Raw genomic sequence first — 26102 nt, 5'->3', positions numbered from 1 at the left:
ATACATGCTTGCACAGGCCACAAAGAGGAAAAGGGATTGGGTTACCCCAGTCCTCCCTTTCTTCTTCAAGCAAGAAAAACCTCAGCCTGAGGTTTTTCCTGACTGACTGAGTCCTGCATAGTGGACAGCAGTCAGTCACAAACCACACCTCTGCTGGGTAGGGCTGACTCTGCCCACTTCCACCAAAGGAAGCATCTTTCTGCCTTCCCCAGTCTTTTGCTGCTGTTGTTTGCTTCTTTGTTGTCTTAAGTTTAGAGCACTGAACAAAGCAGGAAGGCATCCTCAGGCAGCCAGAGGCCTCCTCTCTTCTGACAGGTGCCAGAGCTCTCACCAGCAGATATCTTCGGGTGGAGGCCATGCAGACCATTCACATATCAAAGGACACACAGGCAGGGAGGAATCAAACCAGCTACTTGTGTGACCCATGCAAGAGACAGTTTTGGGAAGCTGCCTTGAAATATTCCCTTGGGAGAGTGTATTTTTTGTTACTGAGTATTTAGGCCAGCCTAAGGAGTATCCACAGAGTGACAAAACAGGGAACACTACAGCCAGATATTGCAATTCACCACAGTACATCTTAGCACAGATTGACACAAACCAACTGCACGCCATGCCAGTGGGTGGCTGAACTGGTGCTTATTCCAAGTCTTGCGCAACAGAAGAACACACTTCCAGAGGAATGCAGCTTTGCATAACAATGTGTGTTACACACCATAACTGTATATGCCACAACTTAAGACTCATGCCACTGATACTAAAAATGAAACGGACAACTCTTCACCAGCTTCCTGTAGTAAGGTAAAACAGTTGGTGACAAGCACTAAAAGTGGCCCTGTTTTTATTTTAAGAAACATATGCTTACAGCTGTGGTGAAAAAAACCAAACTGCCTGGAGCAGGACTTGGTGTTATTGCTGCTGCTCCTCTATAGCACACTGTGCTCCAAGGCCTGAGCAGAGGGCAGAGCTCCCTGCCCAAACACTGCCTACAGCTGCTGGGAACAGCTGCTGCCCCACCAGTTCACATCTGCACGGATGAGGCAGAAAAAACTTGCAGAGACGGACAAAGCTGGGTTAGGAAGAGAAGGCAAGCCCACAGGGGTGAGGTCTGCAAGGTTCCCAGTTAACCAAAAAGCATGTTCAGTGTCCTGTATCATGCACTGCTCCAAAGGCCCCCTTACAGTTGTTGATGATCAGTACCCAGGGAGCTTAACTCATACAGCTACATGGAAACAAATGAATTACTGCCAAGAGAAGAAAAGGACTTTTTAAAGAAATGGTTTATATAACAAAACAGAGAAGCACAGAAAGTGATATGGCTCTTATCAAAAATGATGGGGAAAGGAAATTAAAAGCAAGGTTGTGCCCTTTTCTTTTGACCTTTTTATTAAATCTTTTAAGTGTTTCTTTGCATAAGGCTAGAGGTGTTTGCTTTTATTTTTTGTCTTTTGTTCTGTGTCATCTCTAGAGACTTTTTAGTTGGTGGGACAAAACTAACTCATGTGTCTTACCACCTAGAAAAGTTACTTTCTTTTGTACTCTGCCTGTGGAGGGAACTATGGGTCCTGATAGAATTAACCCAAGAATTCTTCAAGAGCTGGCTGATGGCACCACAAAACCTCTCTCTCAGTTTTTGAGCAGTCTTGGGAATTGGCAAAGTCCAGGCTGACTGGAAGCTGGCAAGTGTTGCCCCAGTTTTCAAGAAGGGTAAGAAGGGTCCTCCCTGGAAACTGCAAGTCTGTCAATCTTACTTCAGTGCCTGGCAAAGCTATGAAGGAGATTATTCCAGGATGTATTGAAAAACACCTGAAAGACAATGCAGTCACTGGTCACAGCCAGCCCAGCTTCATGAGAGGGAAGTCCTGTTGATCAAACTTGATTTCCTTTTTTGGCAAGGTAACCCACCTAGCTCCCATCAAGGGAAGCCAGTTGATGTAATCTTGGATTTCAGGAGATCTTTCAATACTGTCTCTCAGAGTATCCTTCTGGATAAAATGTCCAGCACACTGCTGGATAAACACCTCATGCAATAGGTGAGCAACTGGCCCACTGTTTGGGCAGAGTTATAGTGAATGGGGTGACATCAGACTGGTGACCTGTCACTAGTGGGGTTCTGCAGGGCTGTCTTAGGTCCTGTGCTCTTCAACATCTTCATTACTGACTTGGATGCATGACTAGAAGGGATACTAAACATATTCACAGCTGATACAAAACTGGGAGAAGCTGCAGAACCCCTCCAAAGCAGGGAGGCCCTGCAGAGAGACCATGACAAATTAAGAGAACTGGGCAATCACCAACATCAGGAAGTCCATCAAAGGAAAGGTGCTGGGACTCTGCACCTGAGATGGGGCAACCCTGATGAATGGACAGACTGGGGAATGAAAGGCTGGAGGGCAGTGCCATGGAAAGGGACCATGGGGTCCTGGTCAAGGGAAAGTTGGATATGGGTCAGCAGTGCCCTGGCCACCAGGAGGGTCACCCATGTCCTGGGAAGCATCAGGAACAGCACTGCCAGCTAGGCAAAGGAGGGGATGCCTCACCTTAAGTACTGTGTTCAGTTTTGGGAGCCACAATAGAAGAGGGATATAAAGTTATTGGAGAGTGCCCATAGGAGGACAACAAAGATGGTGAAGCACCTTGAGGGGAAGCTGTATGAGGACTGGCTGAGGTCATTTGGTCTCTTCAACCCAGAGAACAGGAGACTGAGGGGAGAGCTCATTGCCATCTGCAACTTCCTCATGAGGGGCAGACATTGATTTCTTCTCGTGGTGACCAGTGACAGGTCCCAAGGGAATGGCCTGAAATTGTCATGGGAAGTTTAATTTGAATATTAGAAAAAAGTTCTTCACCCTGAGGGTGGCTGGGCACTGCAGCAGAGTCCCTAGGGAAGTGGTCCAGCACCAAGCTATACCTGAGTTCAGGAAGTGTCTGGATAACACTCTTGGACACATGACATCACTCTTGGGGATGGTGTTACGCAGAGCCAGGAGCTGGATTCTCTGATCCTTGAGGGTCCATTCCAACTCAGAATATTCTGTCATTTTGCATCAAATATATCTCAAAGTTTTCTATCTGCATCTCAAAGCACCTAAGTGGATTTGTTCTGCTTGTCAAAAGCAGCAAACATTGGAGTTCCTAAACTAGCAGATTAGGCATAAATGTCCTTCTGCAGTGGCTGACACTTGAGCTTGCCTCCTTGTTGAAAGAAGAACTCCTTGAAGGAGTACAAGTGTATCTCTGTTCTCACCAGTATCTCCACACTGACTCCACTAGCTTCACATCACCGAGGAGTACTTCTTCCTCTCACTGCTTGCTTACAGCACATGCTACCAAATCCAGAGTGTTTCATTCCACACTGACTGATAGGCAAGATTTGTGGGAGAACTACATGGAACTCATAGCTTTATGGGGAACCAAGACGTCTACTTGAAATCCATGTTCTCACAACAAACTCTGCACAAGTTCTTGGTACAAATGGTTTCCTAAATAACTAAAATTCAAAAAGAAGTCCTCTCTCTGGATTCACAGGGCTGGACATCAGAGTCAGTCCTACCCAAGCCTCAGTGACTCAGGAATCAATATAGACTCTGTAAAGAGCAGTGATCAGCCTGGGCACGTGACTCCTGTCCAGTTTGCTATATTGATAGCATGCTTATCTCATGCACTAGTGACATCATTATTTTGCAAGCCTTGGGGGAAAATGTCTTAATGATTTCTCAGCCTTTTTCATGATGTGTCAATGCTTTTTAAAGAGCTGATATTGCAGCAGCTGAACTTAATTTGAGAAAGCATTAGAGAGACATGTACAGAAAAATAAATGGGAACAAGCTAGGGAGTTGGCTTCCAAATATTTCAGTGCATACTTCCTCAACAAATTGGCTTAGAATTTGCTGGCTAAATTGCATATATGATTCTTTCCCTTAACATTATGTCATCTTTTTGTCTTGGAGTTTTTAAGACTGTTAGATATTGTTAAACACAGTAACAGGCTTTCCTAAACACTATTTCGTACAATAATTGTCATGATTGTATGAAAATTTCTGAGATTTGTAGGCCTCTGATCTGTGAACATGCAACAGATTCACAGATCTGTTATTCAAACTATGAAAGAAGTAACAATGCTTTTCAAATGTCCACCAAACTGTGGTTACAACAGTCCATCCTGTAAGCATATCCATCACTGAACTGACTTTACTTAGTCTCCAAAATGCTTACTACTGAGCCATCAAGTATGCACTAAATATAGAGAGCAAGGCTGTAATTTTGCAGATGCTGAACTGTCATCATGATATTTCTCCACTGCAGTGAACCAGCATTGTTAAATGCATTAGTACCTTCCTAAAATTAAATACTGAGTTTATCTCCTATTAATTTAGCAGGTTTATTCTGCTGATCCAGTGATGTAAAATATATATGTCAGACAACTGTGTCAGACTACAAGCAGACGAAAAAGATTATCCTACCCTAACTATGTACTCTCACATTTGTAGGTGACAGACTGTTCACTTGGTAGCATAAACATCTCAATTTGTCTGCCAAAGTTTCAGCATCATTCGTAAGAGCTCAGCAAATAGGCTTAAGGCAGAAGATAGAATTTATCATAAGGAAGGGCACACTAGAGTACATCCTTAGATAATTATTTTATTTAACCCCACAGTTGTTATCTAGGCAAATCCATCAACAGGACAGTAATTAGTGCTATACTTCTATGGGCCATAAGTGAAGAATGTTCCCATAGCAGGGGACTAGCTTTCCTTCTCTACACACATCCTTCTTTTCTAGAAAACTCAAACCAAGGCAAGACTGAAAGCTACAGAGTTAAAATAGATGGAAATAACTGTGTTAATGTGTACTTTATTTTTATAATAAAACTGCATAATTAAGAGCCTTTTCACCATGTTTCTCAGGAAATAGTAATTTCCTAGCTCATCCCTGGTGTATTTATCATGTTTGAATTGTTTTAGAATGGCCTCTGCTAAGCTGTGAGTTCTTCTCAGAAGGTGGAGTCACAAGGGTTTCATTAAATTGGGTTAGTTAGTGCTCTGCACAAGAAATAAGTAAAATCTTATGCCAGTTTTACCACACCAGTGGCCTTTAGCAGTTAAGCAGGCTCAGTATGAGCTGTTGTCAACATCCTGTTCGCTCATTCTAAGCTGAATTCTGCTGTGGTTTTAGGAACTGTCACTTATGTATTTACTATCAATACAGGATTACTGATCTCACCTTCTCAGATCTCTGATGTGCCACAGTAAATTGAACTTAACTTTTTAAAGAGGAATCAGATTCTGTGTTATTTCAGCAACAGAAAAAAAGAAAATCTGGCAGCAACTACCTTAAAAAATTAAACAGCCAAGATTTTTCAAGATAAATCAATGGAAAATGCAAGTGGCATGGCAGCCCTGTCTTTTTTAACATCCAAGTTGCTTTGGACTGTCCTCACTTTTTCTTTTTTCTGAGTCCTTTACATTTGCATTGCTTGTGAAATGTGTGATATCAGTAGGATTAATCTGGAAGGCCAAGTGGGAGACATGAAAATACACTTTTATGATGTGCATCACTTTTCTCCACCATTTGCCTCAGCCTTATTACTGGAACAGCTCTGTATTTTTAGCAAACCTCTGACCTTCCTGACGTCTTTAGAGGACATTTATGAATATGTCCTGACCCCTAAATAAGTCCAGCGAAGACCTCTCTCCAACACAAGGAAAGTGTCTGCCTAGCTTGTGTTTCCTGTCATTCCCCATCATTCAGATACTATTGCTATATACCAGCACTTGATCTGACAAAGCAAGGTATTTTAGATTCCCAGAGAAACAGAAGAAGAATTTGACTGGGGACTTTTCTATGTTGCAAAGATGATTTATTGCCAAGTCAATAATCTTGCCTCTTTAAGTCAATGTGTAAGAGGATTTCTAAATCAATCAGTTTACAAAAGAATAAACCAAACATCTTCCAGCTTTCAGTTTGACCAATTTTTCTTCCTGCAAATGTCAGGAAAAACTCCTATTTGTGACCCCACACAACTAACTGAGCTCCCCTTTCCCTGTCTCCTCTCACACAAAAGGTACATCTCCTTATAGTTTCTATAGCTTATATTCTTATCTGAAACATGGGACTGATTCCTGGCCTGCACTGGCTGAAAGTTTGGTAAGGAGAGGAATAAGAGGAATAAGCTGCTGGGATGCTGCGGACCTGAAAATACTGTCTGGCACAGCCAGAGAGAAACCAGGCACAGTTTTAAATATTTGTCAGTCATTATTTACTGAACTCGCAAAAATACAAATGAAGCTTAGCTACTTAGTTGGTTTTAGAATGATGTTTTCAGTCATAATTTAAAAATGTATACATAAAATACTGAAAATTGAAAATACAGTTATAAAATGCATTTTTATTAGTTGTAAAACATTTTGAAAACCTATATAATGTAACATTTAAAAAAACCTTTACATAGAAGAGATGGAAAATTAGAAAATAAGTTTCCCTTACAAAATTCTGATTATTCCAGCAAAATAAGCCTGCTTTGTTCTGTTCTTCAGAGAACATCTGAAGTTGTGGTTCACCTGCTTCTATTCTTATTTTTTTAACAATCCTGTACATGATGTGTAGTTTTAATGAGGACAGCACAAGCTAAAGGCTTTAATTTACAGATCTTTGCTGTAAGATAAGGCATGATGATAAGAAATAACCAGATTATTAAACCTTCTTTATAGATACTAAAAGCTCTGATACTTGCCCCTTACTCAACAGCTGTAGAGGTATTCAAATTCCAACATGACATCACATTCTAAGTTACTCTTCATGAAAGTACCTTTCCTTTCAAACAAACAGAACTAAGTAGTAGGGAGAGACTTCAGTATTAGTACATTACTCACAGATTTCATATCAATTTGCTTTTTTTGGACACAATGATTTATCTCACAATAGCAAGACTGATTTTTTTTTAAACTTTTTCCCCCTCTATAAATCATGGGGCAAACAAGTAGATGACATCTCCTTTTTGTGACTGAGAAATGTCACTGCTGGAGATTAAAACTGTTGATACTTGTTCCAATAAGGCCACTATGATCTTATTCTGTACACAGTAAATGTCATAAAGAATTAAAAACCTGTGCATGATGTTTCCATCTGTCTAGATACTGTTCTATCTTTATGTACATGAGCAGATATAATACACAGATATGATGATGACCATTCTAAACATTTAAGCAGTGAAACATATACTACTCTGCACCATATTGTCACTTTATTATGTGTGGGCTTTATTTAGCTAAATGTGGACATGTACAGCTGACCAAGCCTTTTGCAATCAATGAAAAGCTGGACAGTGAAGTTAACAGTACAGATCACTTAATCTGAAGCAGATTCTTGCATCTGATTAAAGGGATCTCATCTGCCCATATTAGATTTCCAGGGACTTTAGGTGGAACACAGATAGCATGCAAAGATATTTGTATCTACACTGCAGATGTCTGAAAATCAGGTAAAGTAAATTCCATCCAAAAAAACCACCTTGCAGCAGTAGCTTGACTCAAATTGTGGACAAATTCAGAATTTTTATAACATAAAAAATATTCCCATTTAAAAAATAAATCTTAAATTCCGAGAAACGAATTAGCATGCACTGGAAGGCATAATATGGAAGTTAACACCTGATTACATCTGATGGTTATCTGTGTGTATATAGCACTACGGTGAAGAAAAAGAATGAAAATACCAAAGTCCAGTCCTGCAGATTTTCAGTGGTACTTCAGAAAAGTATTTCAGCACATGCTTCACTGTTTCCCTACCATGGGAGCACTGGCACTAATCCCAAGCCTCGCCAGACACTGGAGTTATGCAACTGTTTAATTGAAACAAGGCTGTATCTTCAGGGCTTATCCAGAACTGAAGTCCCACTTGTGCCACGGCTCCTGCAGCAGCTGATCCCTGCAGCTGTGTGAACTGGCTGTGTCTATCACTACTTTGCAGAAGCTGATCCCAGAACACTTCACTGACTACACGCCTCAGCCAAGAAGGCTTTGCAGTATAGCACCCTACAAAATCCTGGTGGTTTCAGATGAAAAAAACCCCAAAGAAAATTCCAAACAAAAAAGTGGTGGTTGAGGAAGGCTTTGGGAATCTGTGTCCGTAACAATTAAAAAGCACTCCAAGCAAAAAGACAAGACTAATTTTCTTTGGATCTCCTTTTTGCCACCTAAGTTGTTCTTGAGTTGAAATGCTTTTCAGCACATCCACTGATGGCTGCAGAGTTTCCCCTAGGTCAAAAGAAAAATTACCAAGATGCACAAAACTAATGTTTGGGCTCTGCCTGTGGAGAAGTGATCACTGATAGCTTCCTAAACTTCCTAAACTTCACAAATGTTTCTTGATATCAATACCGTAAGGTTTTTTTATGGTCTTCCAAATCTTGAGGATGGGGAACAGAGGTACCTAGAGATTGTTATGCAGGGTACTGGAGCATATATGTTTCAGGTCTTCCAGACAAAAAAAAAGAGAATTTAAATGTACAACTTCTTGAATGAGCAGAAATCAACAGGCTTTTATAAGAGATGCAATCTTAATTCTACGTCTGTGTTTCAAAAAAAGGGTAATTATTGCTTCTTTTCTTTTTCACAACATACACCCTCAGAAAATAGCTGGGGAAATAGTAATCAGGTAGATGAGACATTGTTTTGCAGTACCAAGTTGCATAACTGGGTTTCAAACAAGAAAATAGAAATTCAGACCTAAATTCTCTCAGATTTTCCTATGGAATAGCAGGAGCCTGCCAGAATGTTCACAGTGTTTTTTTTCTTGATCTCTCTAAATGGTATGGGAAGTCTATAAAACCCTCTGTTTTCCTTTTCGTTATTTACTTATCCCAGTCAGGGATGGGGAAGGGCACATAAGTAACATTTAGACAGCACAGCACTGGATCTGCAAACACCGATGATGTTTATGGAGTGTAGTCCACAAGTCAAACTAAGCAGATGGCGGCATGGACAAAAACAAAGCAGAAAAGAAAGAAGTTTGCTCTGGTAAGCTCTGAGTAGAAATGTCTCATTAATAAACAACAAAACGTCTAATAAACTGGCTTACCAGAGTCTGGGGGAAAAAAAGTGTTGAAAGTAAAGAGCAATCCTGAAAGCATTAGCATATGTATTTTAAACAAGTGAGCAGTCTTTTCAAAATACAGGTTAGGCTTGTGTATAACATAAAAATAAGTAACTCCACTGGGAATAACTTAGTTGATGAAAGTCCACAAAAAGCTTACAGCAGCAGTCTGATATGGAATTCGTATAAGATAAGCTAAGTAAGTAACTGTACTTACTGTGTAAAGCTCGTTAAGTACTTTCATTAAGTCTTCATGAAGCTGAAATGAAATCTCTTTACTCTGTAATTAAAAAGAATCATTAGAAAAGGGCATGTAAAAACTGCATCATACATTAGTTTCTTGTTATTTATACTCATTGCTCATCCTAGACAGTGAATGCAATGTTGCTCCCAAAACCATTCTGAATTACAGTGCATTAAAAAGAGTGATTCAGGGATGTAGAGGCAGACAGATAACATGTGGACAGAAGACTCCTAAAAAGAAACCCAGAAGTAATTTTAAGGTATTTTTCCCATAAAGCATCAGGAAATTAGGTGCCAACAGAAAGGGGAAAGTTCAAGATTAATGTTTTTAATAGAACAAACTGTGTACCGTTTTGTAATTGCTATGATATATACAAAAACTAAACCATGCTGAATGTGATATTCTAGAGGGACATCCTGCCCAATTTTGCATCTAGTCTTTGTTTCTCAGCACATACAACTATCTAAATATTTATGCAAGAAATAATTGTGGCTCCTCTTTGAAACAGATACCCAACTGCATAATATTCCACAGAGTGGGCTGCTGAACCAGCTTTGTGTAGCTTTTCTGGACTGTGACTTTACTTTCATTCTGACCCAGAAAAAAAAAAGAAATGCTTAGCAGCAGTTACTATCAAAGCAAATATGTCAAAACACGAGTATTTAATTGGAGTCTCATTGAAATATATTCCTTTGTTAGTTTTCCACAGCAGCTCAATCTGATGAAAATGGTGGCAACTGTGCAAGAGTTGAAGGCATTTGTATCACAGCCTTTGGAAAACAGCTACAGAATAGAGCTACGGGACTTGGCACAGCCTGGCTACACTTCTGCTGTGATGCTCAGCATTCTAACATCCATGCTGGAAGCGTGAGATTTTTTTCCTGTGAATAAATTGAAAATTAGTCTGGCTTCTAAAAACTTCAACAGCATGATAGATAATGGCCTTAGCTATGAGAAGCACTTTGTATTTGTATGGAAGCCAAAGGAAAATCCTTAGGGACAGCTCATCTCCAAAGCTGCTAGTGCATGCTTGGCCATCACTAAAACACCTGAAGGAATAATGGGTTTCTGAATGACAATGTCCACATATGAGGGGAAACCACATCACACATCCCACCCACTGTGTCTTCCAGGAGGATGAATCAGATACATACAGTAGCTCAAACAGAAAATGTTGGGTGTTTTTTTATCCTGCTCCTACTATCCTGCTTTAACTCTGGGCAGTATTTTAAAACATCCATCATATCACTTATCAGTATTCACTCCAATTAATATAAGTAAGATGGTTTTACACTGACAAGAAGCTAGGAATATAATTTAAAAACACACTTCAGTGAAATTCTTGTATTCCCAAGGGCATTAGCTGTAGTAGCTAAGGCACAGTAAGACAGCTGCTCTGAAGCTGAGGTACCCAGAATTACTGTGAAACTTTCCTTATTGCTCATACTTTAAAAGACGTATTTTCATGAGGTATGCATTAGTTCCAAAGTATGTAGAACACAAGGCTTACTACTTCGATTTCTTTGCAAATATCAGATTATTTTCATCTAATAAGGACAACATTTCATATATGTAACAGTAGAGTGTTTATGAAGAATTGAAAAGGACTGCAGATTTGCAAGCTGCTGTAGGGAAATGCCATAAAATCTTTAGCAAAAATTCTGAGTTGATTTTCATTGCTTCACATTGGCACCCTGCCTTTAAAAGTCAGCAGTACAGCTCTAACACAGCTTACACATCTCCTCAAGGCTCCAAGCAGAGGCCACCTGTTTATTCTTGGATAGCTGCTTCTATAGTGCTGAATGTGTGTGTTTTTTAAATTACTTTAGCAGAAAGAAGGGCAAAACATACAAATAAGATATTTGACATTAAGATGAGAGCATACCCATGTGGGAGGAAACTCTAGATGAATTCCAGCTTTAAGTAATTTATCCCTTTCAACTGCTGCTCACAGCCATCTTGAGGCTGATGAGAAGTCAAGCCCTAAATACAGCAACAGCAATTCTAAGGCAGGATGCCTTAACCTGGTAGTGCAGAAGTTTGTTTGAGAAGGTGAGACAGAAAAGCCCAAATCGATTTTCTCTTTACCACTTGAGATTTCGCTGTAAGCAAAGCACACAGAGTTTATTGAAGGATGGACCCTTCTTTTCTCCTCTTAATGCAGCCCCACCTTGTCTACTATGTAAGTAGACACCAGATAAGCTGAGGATTTGGTGAATGTTCACTATTTACTAGGACATTTTTTCCCTTTGCTCCTTTCAAGCTCTGTCCAGCACTGAAATACAAGCAGTCCAGCCCTCATGATTTACTGGCTACCATGCATACATGGTCTTTTCCAGGGCAACACAGTGATCAGTGGAAAATTTGAAAATGAATAGAAGAGATCACAATAGAGAAAGATGCTTTTATAGAAGGACAATAAGCTTTAAAATGGAAAGCAAAAAGAGAAGGAGGGAGGTGATCAGCATAAAGAGTGAAAATTGGGAAGTGACAACCAAGCAATGCCACACAATCACAAAAGAGTCATCCCTCCACCACTTCATCTGTGGACTCCAACTAGCAGAAGATGCCTGCAGTGATGGATAACATTTCAAATTATTTCAATTCTGATGAAAGATTTTGTAGGAATTGTCAAAAAAATCAAGAAATTTGGTTAAACTTAGCAGTATAAAAGGGTTTTAATTTTCAAGAACTGACACATTTTTCTTTACCATTTAGGATCAAGAAACACTGACTTGAGTGACAAGCAATATGGCTTTTATTGTGTAATATATGGCATGTTAGAGCACCAGTTAAGAAGTGAATTTATTTTCAGTGGTTAATTGCTATCCTATTTGTTGTTTATGCTACTATTCCCTGCAGTAGGGTTCGCCGTGTGTGAATGGTGTGCCCCTCTAGGAGCCTGTCCACAGGATACCCAAACAACAGAAGATGCAGCACACATTTTCCCAGAGCTGAGTTGATAGCTCTAATCAGGCTATTAAAACCTGACAAACAATCACTGAAGGTGCTTATTTATTCACTGTGCCCCTGAGAAACGCACTAGGACCTTTTAACCAAAGGAACAAAGAATGTAATAAAAATGTTAGAGCACATGGAAATTCCTGCTAAAAATATTATATATCTTACTAATCTGGTTCAAGACATTAAGAGATAGTAGTGTATTTTTTTCACCTGCTAGCAGCATAGATCCTGCACATGCAACAGACAAGCAAATGTACCTAAACCCTCCTTTCAGTATGTGCTCAACTTTCAACACCTCAGTGCTCCTACTGATGTCATCAAGATTTGTATTTCTGGATAAAAGTCTGAGAAACTTAAAATTTTATTCCACATTAATATCTTTTCATTGAAGTATGTTAAAATTGTTTCCATACATTTCAGTTAAAGCATAATTTGGCACTCCAGCTTTACTCTTGTTTATGTTAACTGAAATTTAAGGGTCGGTCCAGTTCTTCCTGGAACTCTTTGGTGTCTGTATTTAGCCTACACAACACTACTCAATTAACATCATTTAAGGAAAATATTCTGTGCCTATTGCATTTAAATAAGTTTGCTGCTGGTCCCTATGGGAAGTGAAGTGCAAACCCTTCCTTTATGGGAGTTTCATGAGCTGCGTGACACTAACATAGCCAACTCAGTAAAATTTTGTCCCAGATTTGCCAGTCTATAGCAACAAACAGCTTTGCTATCCTTTTAAACATTTAAATGTTTAAGAAAATGATGCAAAAAATTTATATGCCACAATCTGTATAACACCAAACAGATTCGGTAGGTGGTCATATTTCTTGTTAATAGCCAGATTAAGGAACTAAAATATTTATTGTGCTTGGTATCTACAGCATCTTTTACTGTAAACATTGGAAGATATGTTCATCTTGGCTTATGTAGATTTCTGTCCAAGGAAAATACATGTTTATAAATTATAAATATACAAATCTGCTTAAGGATTTAGTGAGTATGTGTTTATACAGTTGATTATTACTGCTGGGGTAACCAGAATCACTGCATGAAATATTCTGCATAATACTTTTCCCTTCTGCTTGACATTTCTCCTTATTACTTTATTCTTTAATTGTCCCCATGAGGCCAGCTACCCCATCTGCCTGAGGAAACAGGCAAGCATACAAGGTTTGAACTCCGCTACTTTATTTTTGTAATTTTATGTGCAGCATGAAGGGCAAGCATCAACAGCAATCTTACTGCTTTTATATGCCAGCCACTAAAAAGAAGATATTAGGTGCCTATCTGAAAGTATGAGGCCTGACATAATGTCTTCCAACAAATGCTACAAAATCTCTTTACTAGATCCTATCTTTGTCTTGCATTTAGAACATTTAAACAGATGCCAGTTACTGACCCCTGGAAAAAAAAAGAATGACAAATAGCTCATGGGAGAACAAAATTAATTAAGATCAACACATTAAGGACCAGACTAGACAGCAAAGCCATATAAAAATCAGGTACTTGAATACAGCACATCCAGTCCCATCAGACCACGTAAGATAGAGTCAATGGGCATAATTTCCCTACAACAATCCAAATATCCAGACAGAAGCACACAAAAGGAAAAGCAGAATGATGAAGAACAGAGACTGAGCCAAGGACAAGGTACAAAGCCTAAGGAATGAGGACATCCTCATCACTACATTTTACCAGATCATCATTGGCTTTGCACACACCTTATACAGAACAAGTAGAGAAAGGGGCTGCTACAAACTTATGGCTTGTGTGATGTTGCACATAGGAGGGGTAACAAAACCATACTCCAGTGGAAAGCACGGCTGAGAAAAGAGGAAATTACTGGATCTTTACTACAATTCAAGCTGGAGTAAATCTTAAGATACAAATTCAAGCCACACTCTTCTAGAAAATGTTGGACTCACTTCATGGAAAAGTTTCACCTGAGAACCAACACACCCACCAGCAAGATGGAAAAAGTCAGTAATGTTTACCATTGAGAAGCAGAATGGGAAGTCCCATACTCTTGGAAGGAGAAAGGGGGAGAAAAAAAGAGGGAATAGAAAGAGCCAAGATGTTCAGGGTGATTACAACTTTGCTATTGTTTCTCCTTATCTTGCCTGTGGGCAATGGGGCAATCCACCCTGAGACACTTTTCCTTTCTGCAGCAGGAAGACAGGTTTCAGAGCAGCACAATGAAGATCTGCTCTGATCATGGGCTTGGTGTATGTACTTACTCTACACACTTGGAAATGGAGTAAAGCACCTTGCTGCTACAAGACTGATGGAGAACTAAAACAAGGTAAAAGTAGTGATGTGTAACACATTAGATTAATAAGCTGTAATCTTACAACTGAAAAATCTAAGCATTGAATACAGAGAAGCTTGACTAACTGGTATTTGTAAATTATAGAATCACAGAACTGTAGATATTACATGCTCTTGTGTGCCATACTGGGAGAGCCAACAAAGTACAGATATTTCCTGCTCTTGACCATGGACTGCAGTAAGACACTAAGCATGCACTTATTAGTCTATTTTTAAATCTTCATATTCCTGCTTGTTATTTATATTTATTAGAGAGTATGATCAGATTCCAGAGTAGAAGTATCTGCAGGACATGGTTTATCTCTACTTTAATCCAAAATCTGTGAACAGTGAACAAATTCCATATGCTTTCACAGGGATATGACACCTATTGAGACTGATTATACTTTTCTCTGACACTATTTTATTCTAAATACTTATTTTTTTGAAAGTAATCTGCAGAATCATAGAAATTGACAGCAATTGCTTAAATATGCTATTTGATTAGAAAATCTCCAACAAAATCAATGCCATTTTCTTCAGGGAAAATATAATTTTGATGGAGGACACTGTTGACTGCCACTTTTCTCACTCCAAGTGCACCTTCTCTTTGCCCCTGTGACCTCTTTCCTGAAAGAGAATTGTAGCAGAGCGTGTTTTGCATCTGATCTTTTTGTTGCCCAGTAAACATCCATTATGCAGTTCTGTGAGTACCTTAAGTTAGACTGCTCATTCACATCTCACACAAATTATCACAGGATCATGGAAGGGTTTGGGCTGAAAGAGCTTCCTCATCAGTTCTGCACCTGGGAACTAACAGCAAATAAATCACCAGCGCAGCAAGCACCACAGCAAGTACTGTGCACACTGGGGCTCAGTGGAAATACCAACCTTCTGCAACAAGTACTGAGTCTGACCAAACCTCTTAAAAATGGGTGCCCTGAATTGATACTGGTGAACAAGCACTGCCACATTCAGCCCACGTGCCCATGAAGCTCACTTATACCATACTGAGGTGCTGCATGTCTTCCTTGCCCTAATGTTATGGGACTGGCTCAGATCCCTGCACACAGCCTTTGCTTAGCTTGCTCTGCCCACACTTCACCTCAGCTAACAGCTGCTGGACACGACGCTCTCACGCTGATGTCAGCTGGCAAACCCTGATGAAAGGTAGCAAAGAGCTGCTGAGGATCTGGGCTCTACTAGTGTCAGCTGCAGGTTGTGCATGGCAGGACCATGTCTATCTCCCTGCTCTTCTTTCTCTTTTAGAACATCCAAGTTAGGCATATAAAAGCAAGAGCAGCTGCTTGCTCTCCTTCAAGAACCTATGCTAGAAAGAGACAATTTGAAATGTTGCATCTGCATGGGAACAACATGCAGGACATGAGAGAAAAGTTTATCAGGGAGATGGGACAATATGCCTCCTGTTAACATACTGAAAATATCCATGTATTTTCCTCCTTTTGAGAGAGGAGGTGCCAAAAAACTGAACTATGCTGAAAGCAAACAGGTTTGTCTAATAATGCACACCTATTGAAGAAGATACTTCTGAGACATAAACAAAGGGAAACCTTATTCCAGATTAAAAAACAAAAATTCTCCTGGTTTGCAACTCTGAGATATCTGCACATAGACTGTACTGCAGCCCATTCAAATCACTTTTCTCATTAGTGGATCAATTTCTATAACTATCTTCCATTTTATTAAATTGAGTTGTCAGTAAATTACAGTTTTACATATCAGACATATTATATGAAGCACCTATTACTGATTGAGAAACTATAAACTTCCACTCTGTCCCTGCTACAGATTTTAATGCATACCAGGAAGTTTGATTTAAGTTTTTACTTTTATTTCCTCCAAGTACAATCTATGTGCTCCCTAAATGATTCCTCTCCCCACGCCAGTGCTATCTGGAATTCTGGTCAGGTATATGTGAAACCAGTTCCCTATTTTGAAAACATTAACTTGGGTACCACGGTTATCATTTCATCACACGATTTACATCTTTTAACCTTTACTGTTCTTGAACTCTTTTGTATGCCGATTGTCTACCAGCATCTCATTGTGAATAATAAATATGCATTTATAATTTATTTTTCTTTTGAAACATTTTAACAACAATGACTGCAAACACATTATGTAGATCTTGAGCTAAGGTTACCTGGAGTGCTTGCTTAGTACATGAGGGAGTCACACACCATGCATGTGTTATGAAAATACGTAACAGTCATGGACAAGGACAAACATGTACAGAGACAACATTAAAGGAACAAATAGAAATATTCTCAAAAGTGTTATGTTCATATAAGTATTAGGAAGAAAAGGAAACACTTTTAGGAGAACTGCAGCATATGCTACCAACTTTATGTGAAGAGACTAAAAAGCAAACTCTTGCTTTGTCTTCAATCTGTTTCATTCACAATGAAATTCTTTTTTAAAATAATTAATTAATACAGCGTTACTATTTTGGGAGTCATAAGAGAAAACAGTTTCCTTTCTGCATCGGCAGACAAGAGTGCTTTTTAGAGAAGGACAGGCTTTTTCCCCTGCTTTTTGGATATTTGTGATTCAGCTCTTAAGGTCACCAGCATATACAGCAGGATTGCAGGCATTTCAGCACTAAGCATCTCCTTCAAGAGACCAGTCATGAAGAATTTATATGTATGCTAAAACAGATTTTATGCTGTGTATGCTGAATCTTCTCCTCACATGCTATCTATTAGGACACTTTTGCCTCCCTTATGCATCTTATAAGCCTGGATAGAGGGCTGCAGGAGAGGCATTACCTTCTTGAACATTCTGGTGGAGTCTTCACTTATCTGCATGAATCGCATGATCACATTGTTCAGGTAGATCTCACTCAGTGTTGCATGGTCTTTGCTTTCTCTTCTCACTTGGTTCAGGAGTAAGTACCAGCAATTCACTGGTGACAAGAGGTTCTGGTCTTTCCTGAGGAAGGAGATACATACACGTATAATGTATAGAAATGAAAAGGTTATGTTATTAACTGAAACATCTCACTGACATTTACAGTCATAATGTTACATAAAAATAGCCACTTCTGAACAGTCTATCCATTCTTGGGATAACTCAGGTTAGGCAAGCCTCAGATGACTTTTAAGACACATTCAAGTCCCATGAGGTAGGGACACTCTGCAAATCACCTAAAAGTATAAAATATAAAATATCCTGCCACAAAACTTAGAGATGGACTACATGTAAATGTTCAAAATCAGTAAAGGTCACTCCTAGAAGAGTAACAGTAATTAATTTTTGACATCAGAAATAAACAAGTACTGGAAGCACAACCCAAATTCTTCATAAGCAAAACTGCAGATTTAGCTGTTTCACTGCATTGGATTTGTATAACTGATGAAGTAGAAGAAAATGTCTCAAGCATCCATATTCTGTGAGCAATGCTCATAAATTCACAGCATTCATAAATACACTGCTACTGCTAGTCCTAGATGTGTCAATTACAAGACAAAGAGCAGGACTGGACTTCTTCCAGTGATCCCATTCTGAATTCCCATGACAGACTTTTTGCAATGCAGGCCCACTCCCAGCTTTAATGTAGCAAAAAGTGAAATCAAAGATGACTTCTCATTTCTTTTACACAAGGCAAAATAAAAATACATGTAGTTCAGCAACTATTTCAGAGACAACAAAAGATTTATAAAATTTGTTTTATGATTTTATTGACATTTTAGTATAAAGTTTGCCTTTCAACTAACTGCTCCAGAAACTTGCTGCTTTTTTTTTCTCTTTTATAGGGATTCTCCTTTAGTTAAAAGGATAAAGCACATAAGGATAAAACAGGCAGAAGTGGTGATGAATTCAGGGAGAAACTCCTGCAATTCTTGGTAAGCTCTTCTAATAATTAGCTATTCTCATTGTTAGAAATATGGCCTATAATTCCCATCTAATTGTCTACTTTTAGATCTCACCCTCACAAACAAAGCAACAAGGAATGATAACAGACAAAAGGATTTTCTTAATCAGTGCTTTGCTTTGCTATGAATCAGGAGTTAAAAAAACTTCCTCCATTTGTTTCAGATAGACATCTTGACAGTGTTACTTCACAGCAAGGGGTTTTACCAGCCAGGTCAGACAACATGAGCACTCCTGAAGGGCCGGATACTACTTGGTCTTCACTGCTTCTGCATGTCCCAAAACCAATTCAACAGACCTTCCTGATTGTTCTGGGAGCAATGGTGGGAACAGCTCAGGGGACCAACAACTAAAGCCACTTTTGCTGTAACCTGTTCTCAAAGCAGAGAACTGCAAGAACAAAGCCAAAGGTAGAACTCAAGTCATAACACCCATGAACAACTGTCAGTCTGGATTTAACATGTTCAAGAACAAGGAAAGATGTTTGTACACACAAGGAAAAAAGATTTTGCCAAAAGCAGAACAAAAGCCAGGGCTCTCTGTGAAGTGATGACATATGCACAAGTTGGTTATTTCAGAGAATCATTGAGTCACTAAAACAAATTTTAAGAAATATATATTAATGCTCTTTGAACTGTTCAAGCCGTATTTGATTAACCTTTCCTTTGCCAGATGTATTTGGAAAAGACTTTTGAACTGAAACAACAGTTTTATCTGTGTATCTCTAGCACAGCACTGAGTGAACAGTGGGAAAATTATTTTTTAGTTTTACAAATGCAAGATACTCTTCTAAATCCCTAAGCATAACAGGGCCAGACACATGCATTCATTAATCAGCTCAAGTCAGGAAAACAACCACATGAGACTATGTTAGCAAGTGATGCACATGAAGCATTTCAGAAAACATACCGTACATGTTACAAAACTATGGCATTAAAAGGACACATTAAATTGTAAACAATGCATAATGTTCCCATCATCTTTATTCACAGGAATCAGAGAGGTGAAGATGCAGCAAAGTTCACATGCAACTACAAATCAAGAGTTTTATTTCTTAATGTCACTCTTGGCCAAAATTGTCTTTTTTGTTGTTGCTGTAATGTTGACTGACCTTCATGCAGATGCTTCAAAATCCTATCAACTTCACTAAAAATGAGCACACAGATTTTCAAGCTTTTGGAGCTCTGCATCTCTTCTAGACACTGGCTGTATTTTGGGTCCATATGGTAGGTTAGGGATAACATTTGTGCAATTTCCCTTTTAAGAAACTGAAACTACTTGTCAGAAGCTGACATGAGTAACTGCATAGAGCCACATCAACACTAGTATTTAGGCACACATCTACCTTGAACTGCAATGAGAACTGCTATGCTGCTAAGCAGGGGTGGAAATTTAAAATAGGCCTTTGAACCAGCAACAGGTACAACATGGGGGCGATGGGCAAGCAGGTTTCTCTTACTTGTACTGCTGATGATCCTTTGTACTCCTTGTTTTTGCCATGAACCTCTCTGCCAGTTTTTCCAGGTTTCGGGAATACTCCATCTCTATTTCCGACTTCTTGCGGAAGAAATCCTGCAGATCCTGAAGAAGCTGCACTCTCATTTCAGTCTGCTGCTCCAGGCATTTCTGCTGCTCAACGAGTTGAGCTCGGATCTCTAATGAGAGAAACAAATATCCATTGAGGTCAGTGAGAGCAAACTAATTGAGTCTTACCAACAAAGTTACAAACACTCCAGTGTACTTCATCCTCACAGCTACACCAGCTGGAGCTGGATTTGAGGTCCTGTGGTGGGACACAGCAGTGGCAGCTCTCACTTCTGCCACCACACGCTTAACGCCCAGCATCCTCCCACCTGCTGTCTGTCTCACAAACAGCTGTGACAGGGGCTCAGGTGAGTCTCTACCTTCCTCTCCCATCCCTATTTTGGCCTCTGGCACTAGCACAACATTGGAGTGATCTCCTTGCAGAAGGTGGTGCTGCCCTGAAGAACGGCTGGATAAACAAGCACCCTTTGGGCCAGGATCAGCCTGCTGACTGTCAGGTGCTCTATCTTCATGTACACCATGGAAACAACCTTGTGATAAACCCTGGAGGCATTATCCATTGTAACTGTGCACAGGTGAGCTCCCATGTCTGCCCTATCTCTGCCAGGAAGGGAACTGGTGTACTACACATGCATCCAATAATGTTTTACTGCAAATATAGAGGAAAACATGTACCTATACTTAGAGACAACTATTCAAAAATTTGTACAAGGTTCCAGAGACTATAGTATATTTTTTAGTATTTAAAAATATAATTTTAGAAGAATCTCAGTTTAGAAAAGAATATATGCTCACAGTTCTCTTCTAGAGTAAAAAGGAAAAGCATCTAGATATCCCACCACTTCTTGCCATGTGCAAAATTACTATGTAATAGGGTTTGTATTTTAGAGATTTCTGAGGTTTTTGATTTTCTTTTATTTTGATTGGCAATTTTTTAGCAATTTTGTTTCCTGAGTGCTAACCATTTAAATACATTCTGAGAACATTTAGTCTAAAAAGATCCCTCTGGTTCTTTAGAGTTCATTTCACTTTTGTCAGCTGCCCAGGCACTCCAATACTGTGGAGTAAAATGAGGAGTATCACTTCCTGACAAAAATATATGTGTATATTTATTACACAGTTTAATGCTATAATAAGGATTTATCAACAGCAAAACACCCAGAAGTGATGTTCATGTAAATGCAAAATTGTTGTGAAATTTTACTTGATTCTTAATGACATAACCATGCTGTGGGCAAAAAGATCCTGGAAATCTTCAAAGCCCACAGCATAGTTTGAAACAGAAGAGCATTCTAAAAGTCATACTAACATCACATGGAACTGTAAAGCACTAAGCAGTAATAACATTGCAAAAAATTATCTGATGCAACTAGGATCTAATGCACCCTTACTGATCTTAGAGCAGGTATGAAGGCAGAGATCCACTCTGCTGGGATTCAAATGTGTGTACTGAAATAAGGTAGTACGAGCACAGAAAACTGTTAAACCAATATATTTGCTGGAGACGGAGATACTGCAGTATTTTCTTCCAGATCTCCTGTGAGCTACCAGCTGCTGTGTTAATCATTAATGAGACCATTCATTTTTATAGTCTGGGAGGTGAACCAAAAAATTCATGGTTTGGTTTTCACTTCATTTCAAATCAGTTTGTTGGAAAAGAAACCATGCCTCCAGCAAGGATGAGCCACTGTAATACAACACTGTATCAATGACATTCATGTACACAGAGGAGAAAATCACATTGGAGCTGGAAGGTTAACAACAGAAACAGACACTCAAGACCACTTTTTCAGGTGTCTACTATGGTTAATATTGCAGTCATGGAAAAATCCTGTGTATGGGGAACCAGCTGTAGAGATCCACTGGTCAGAAGCAGCAATTCTGTCTGTAAGCTGGAGTTTTCACTAAATCCATATCCATGTACATGGTCACTATACTTCAGCTGTCTCCCTTTTCCACTCAAGATTTTCTAGCAGTTACTTTGAAAGCAGCGTTTTGTACAGAGCAACTATGTTCTGATTATTTTGTAGGTCAGTGTACCTTGCTGCTATAATTCTTCATTTTTAGGCAGGCTTTTACCATAGCAACAAGAATGAGAAATTTTAGAAACAGGAATATATGAATAGAAATGCAAGAAACAATGAACAACAGACAACAGATAAAATATGAGAAACTGCCTTAGCGTTTTGATGCTGTCTGGATTTTCAGTGGACAATAGTGGCTTCCTTCAAACTTGTATTTTAGAGAACAAAATTGAAGCATGATCTATGAAAGCTGATGGAGATATACAAGCTCTGAGTAAGGCTGGTAAAATTAGGGGCTCAGGGGGCTGCAGCTTTATGAAGGGAAGATTTCTAATTTCTGGTTATTTGAATCACAGCAAAGGGAAAGAACATGTTGATTCCAAAAGGCTAAGTCTGTGGCCTCCTGCTGGAGGAGAAAAAGGGGAGATGTACATCCCACTCGTGCTAGCTGACCACAGTCAGTACAGAAGCGACTTCAACAGCAGTTCTCCTTCTAGACTTTCATGTCATTCCACTCCTCCATTTTTAAACTTTTACTAATAACATGTGTAATGCCCTACTGGCAGGCTGAGGAGATGGCAATGAATAAGAAATCAGATCAGAAAATATTGTGATTTCCATTTTCTGACAAGAGCAGTGGATAAAAAAAAGAGCAACCAAACAAACAAACAACAATAAAACAACAACAAACCCCCAGAACAAGTACTGGCAAAACAGGTAGGCAGCCTGAGCAGCTGTGTGTGACAAAATCACAACTGTCCAGGTACTATTAACTATAATAGACTACCCATTACCTACTGCTACAGAAAAATGCACCAAGGCAATGCTATTTTCTTTAGCCAGTTTTCATGTGTGATTTCCCTAGGGCAAGAAAGAGTGGCATGGAAAATTGCTGCACTGTATTCAAAGAAATAAAATCAGTATAGTCCAAACTCCATAGATACAGAAACAGGTGCAGCAAGTAAGAGAAGGGTGCCTGTCTTTACTCTTATTTGCTGGCACATTTAAATTCAAAGTTGAATTGGTACCAGTTGTAATGGGCAATGATATTGTCCTATTCTGCACTGCTGAGTGGCTGATGTCAAATTGCCAGGCTATTTTGTGCCAGGAAAAGACCTGTTTAAACACTGGATGAGTTAACACCTTCTCCTTCTTTCTCCTGGCAGCTTTGAGTCAATGCTCACTGGTTTTCTGGCCAGGGGCAGGCTCAAAAAGAATCCCATCCATTTATACTGCAGCTTGAACAGACTGAGATCACATCAACTGGAAAAAAAAATAAATCCACCCTACACTTTGTCCAATATCTGGACACACAATCAAAGTGAGGAAATAGTTAATGAGATGGCAATTAAATCAATAAACTGAATAAAGTTTTATTTCTAAAGATTTTTATGCTATGCCCTCACAAACACTCTCCACTAGAATTACTGCATTAAGTATAAAATTAGATTTTGTTTATGCCAGTTTTGAAAACATAACTCCAACCTTTCAACAAATTTTTATTTCCTTGACAAGTGGTTAGATCTGTGCAACATGAAAAGTAAAAAGAGACAAGATTATAGTTGCTTTGAAAGTTAACTTTGAAAGTCAGAGTAGATGAAGCCAAACTGCTGATATCACCCAAATCATAATCAGAAATAACTCATCAAGGCTAACTCTTTGCACACAGTACATTATTACAAAGAGTGACTTACGTAGCACTGCTGTAATACCCTGTACTACCCTGAGGAACACAGATGGAACTAGTGACAGGCCAGTGTCCCCCATGAAGGAACCTGTGAAGATACACTACAATGTGACACAATCATAATCCTGGCCACACACCAGCATGGAACTAAGTTCTTCACCTTTGCTTCCGCACACAAAGCACCAGGCTCCACCAAACATCCCCAAAAACTCAAAGGAAACCCCCTCCTGACCTCAGTAGCTCACAGCTTGTAAACACATGGGGTTAACCAGATTAACCCATGGGCAGAGCAGCAGTGCTGCCCTGCTACAGCCCTGCTACTGCACTCCCCACCCCATCCCTGCCCTGCAGTACTGCAGTGCTCCAGCCATGCTGCACTAGGCTATGCCTAGCCTTTCACACCTTGGAGACCTTTCAGACCATCACAAACACTCTTAGCAACACTCAAGCAAAGTAACTCTGAAGAATGCTTCATGGTGCTACCAACACACCTGCCTCAAGATGCTTCCTGCCTGAGCCACTCCAAAAGCTGATGCAGCCTGCCACTCTTAGCTCCCATTTAACTTTTGCGCTTGCAGAGCAGCCCTGACATGGGCTTTGGTGTTTGCTGAAAGCTCTGGAAAATGCCACAGAGCAGGACATGCCTCCCCAGTCACCCCCCTTGGCTCACAAGCCTCCCACCCGCTGCCTCACCCGCCTGGCAAGGAGCTATATTTAAGTCATGATTACCATACACAAACTATGCAGACATTAATCCAGGGGTATTACTGGATAATCATACCAACAGTCTTGAGGCCTCACCCTTCAAAAGATCACAAAAACAAGTAACTCAACAGAACTCTGAGAGTACAGAGGCTCTCACAAGACAGAGTTATGTTTGCAGGTTTTATCTCTTGGGTAACCAGACAAAGCCGCATCACCTCCCATTTTTCTCCATGTCTCCTTCACAAAACCAGCTAATTTTAAATGTTTCAAAAATGTCTCATCAAATGCACTAAAACCTATACATGGTATCTTAGACTTTGCATTTCTAAACCATTACGCTTAGTCATTTTTTTTACCCCAGTGAGCTATCAACACACGTATCCTTCATTGTCATGCCAATGATATCCAGATCATACTTCACAGGAAAAGATTCAGACCTTAAATTCAGCCTAGATATCATCTGGCGACCAACATGCATTTGTAATTAAGCAGCTATTGCAGCATTAATCATCTTGCAGTTCCTCCTTGAAGACACTTGAGTCTTATATGCCTCTCATTGTGCCCTAGTTATTTAGCATGAAAAATTGCTCATGTCTACCCCTGCTGCTAGAAGCTGGGGTGCTGCATGAGGGGACCGATTATTTCAGTTTCATTCAAACTTCTGCCTTTGTAAGGACTTGGTTTTGGCTTGTCAAGATGAGTAGAGCTTTGATTCAGCTGCATGCAGCTGGTCAACATCTGCAGTTTAGGTTTTGTTTGAGCAAAGTGCTTATCTCCAGCCCACTGAGGATGCTGCCAGCAGAGAAATTGCAGCAGGAATCACTGAGAGGGGCCTGGAGGTGTCCCTGTGCACATCTAGTGTTCCTTAACGCCATGTGCCATCAGGGCTCCCATACTTCCCAGGGACATTATTGTTCCTCTCAACAGACAAGAAGGTAAAGACAGTGAGAGGTATCACATCCATGGTGGGTGCTCAGACCCAGCTGCCAATACTTGTCTCTGAGATATACAGCCTAAAGACGCTAGTGCTGTAAAGTTTTTATTTCTCAGAGACTTGGCTAGAAAGCTATTTGAGTATTTCTATGACAAATGGCAAGGGAAGCTCTGTGGTCAGCAGGGAGTCTGGCTCACACTCTCTCCCAAGTCCTTGTTGCCATTTTCTTTGACCACAAGCAGGAAAATCCACTTCAAAAGCCAGGAAATTCCACCAGACTGACAGCTAATGAGAGATGCTGGGGTAAAGATCTTGGAGGCTGATGCAGAAATGCCTATAAATAGATCATGAGCCTGTACCACAACATTAACCTTCTATGACAGACTAGGGGAGATCACTTCCCTGTGTTCAGCACATAAGAAGTGTGGCTGCAGAGACAGCGTTGCCTTTGAGCTTCCATAGGCAGGGCTTTTGTGGACTTTGTTCTGCCCTGATCCCCCATCAATTTCACTTAATATATTGAGCATACAGCTTTATACACGTCACCACTTCAAGTATGACCTCTGCTGTGCACACCCCAGCATTAAACTTAGTTTGACTTTGTGCTATTTTCCAGAGCACTTCAGATTTTTTGTTTGTTTGGGGATTCTGGGGGATGTGCTTGAAGTTGCCTGTGACAGATCACGTCTTCAGGCTGTAGCATAGAATTGG

At 39.8% G+C, this 26102-nt stretch overlaps 1 protein-coding gene across 3 annotated transcripts in view; it reads right to left on the bottom strand.

The window, feature by feature from the left end:
* Positions 1-26102, bottom strand: part of SRGAP1 (SLIT-ROBO Rho GTPase activating protein 1) — a 138535-nt gene that overhangs the window by 51836 nt on the left and 60597 nt on the right. For all 3 annotated transcript variants that reach the window (XR_010362067.1, XM_064419370.1, XM_064419371.1), the window contains exons 2-4: positions 19956-20151; positions 17392-17554; positions 9308-9370 (exon numbers count right to left, since the gene is read on the bottom strand). Coding sequence is in view for 2 of the 3 variants with exons in the window: in XM_064419370.1 (XP_064275440.1) it covers positions 9308-9370; positions 17392-17554; positions 19956-20151 (422 nt within the window). In the remaining variant the exon portion in view is untranslated. The remainder of the gene's footprint in view (positions 1-9307; positions 9371-17391; positions 17555-19955; positions 20152-26102) is intronic.

This window comes from Passer domesticus, chromosome 5 (genome assembly GCF_036417665.1).
Source record: "Passer domesticus isolate bPasDom1 chromosome 5, bPasDom1.hap1, whole genome shotgun sequence".
Taxonomy (NCBI): Eukaryota; Metazoa; Chordata; class Aves; order Passeriformes; family Passeridae; genus Passer; species Passer domesticus.
This window is presented reverse-complemented; position numbering and strand designations above follow the sequence as displayed.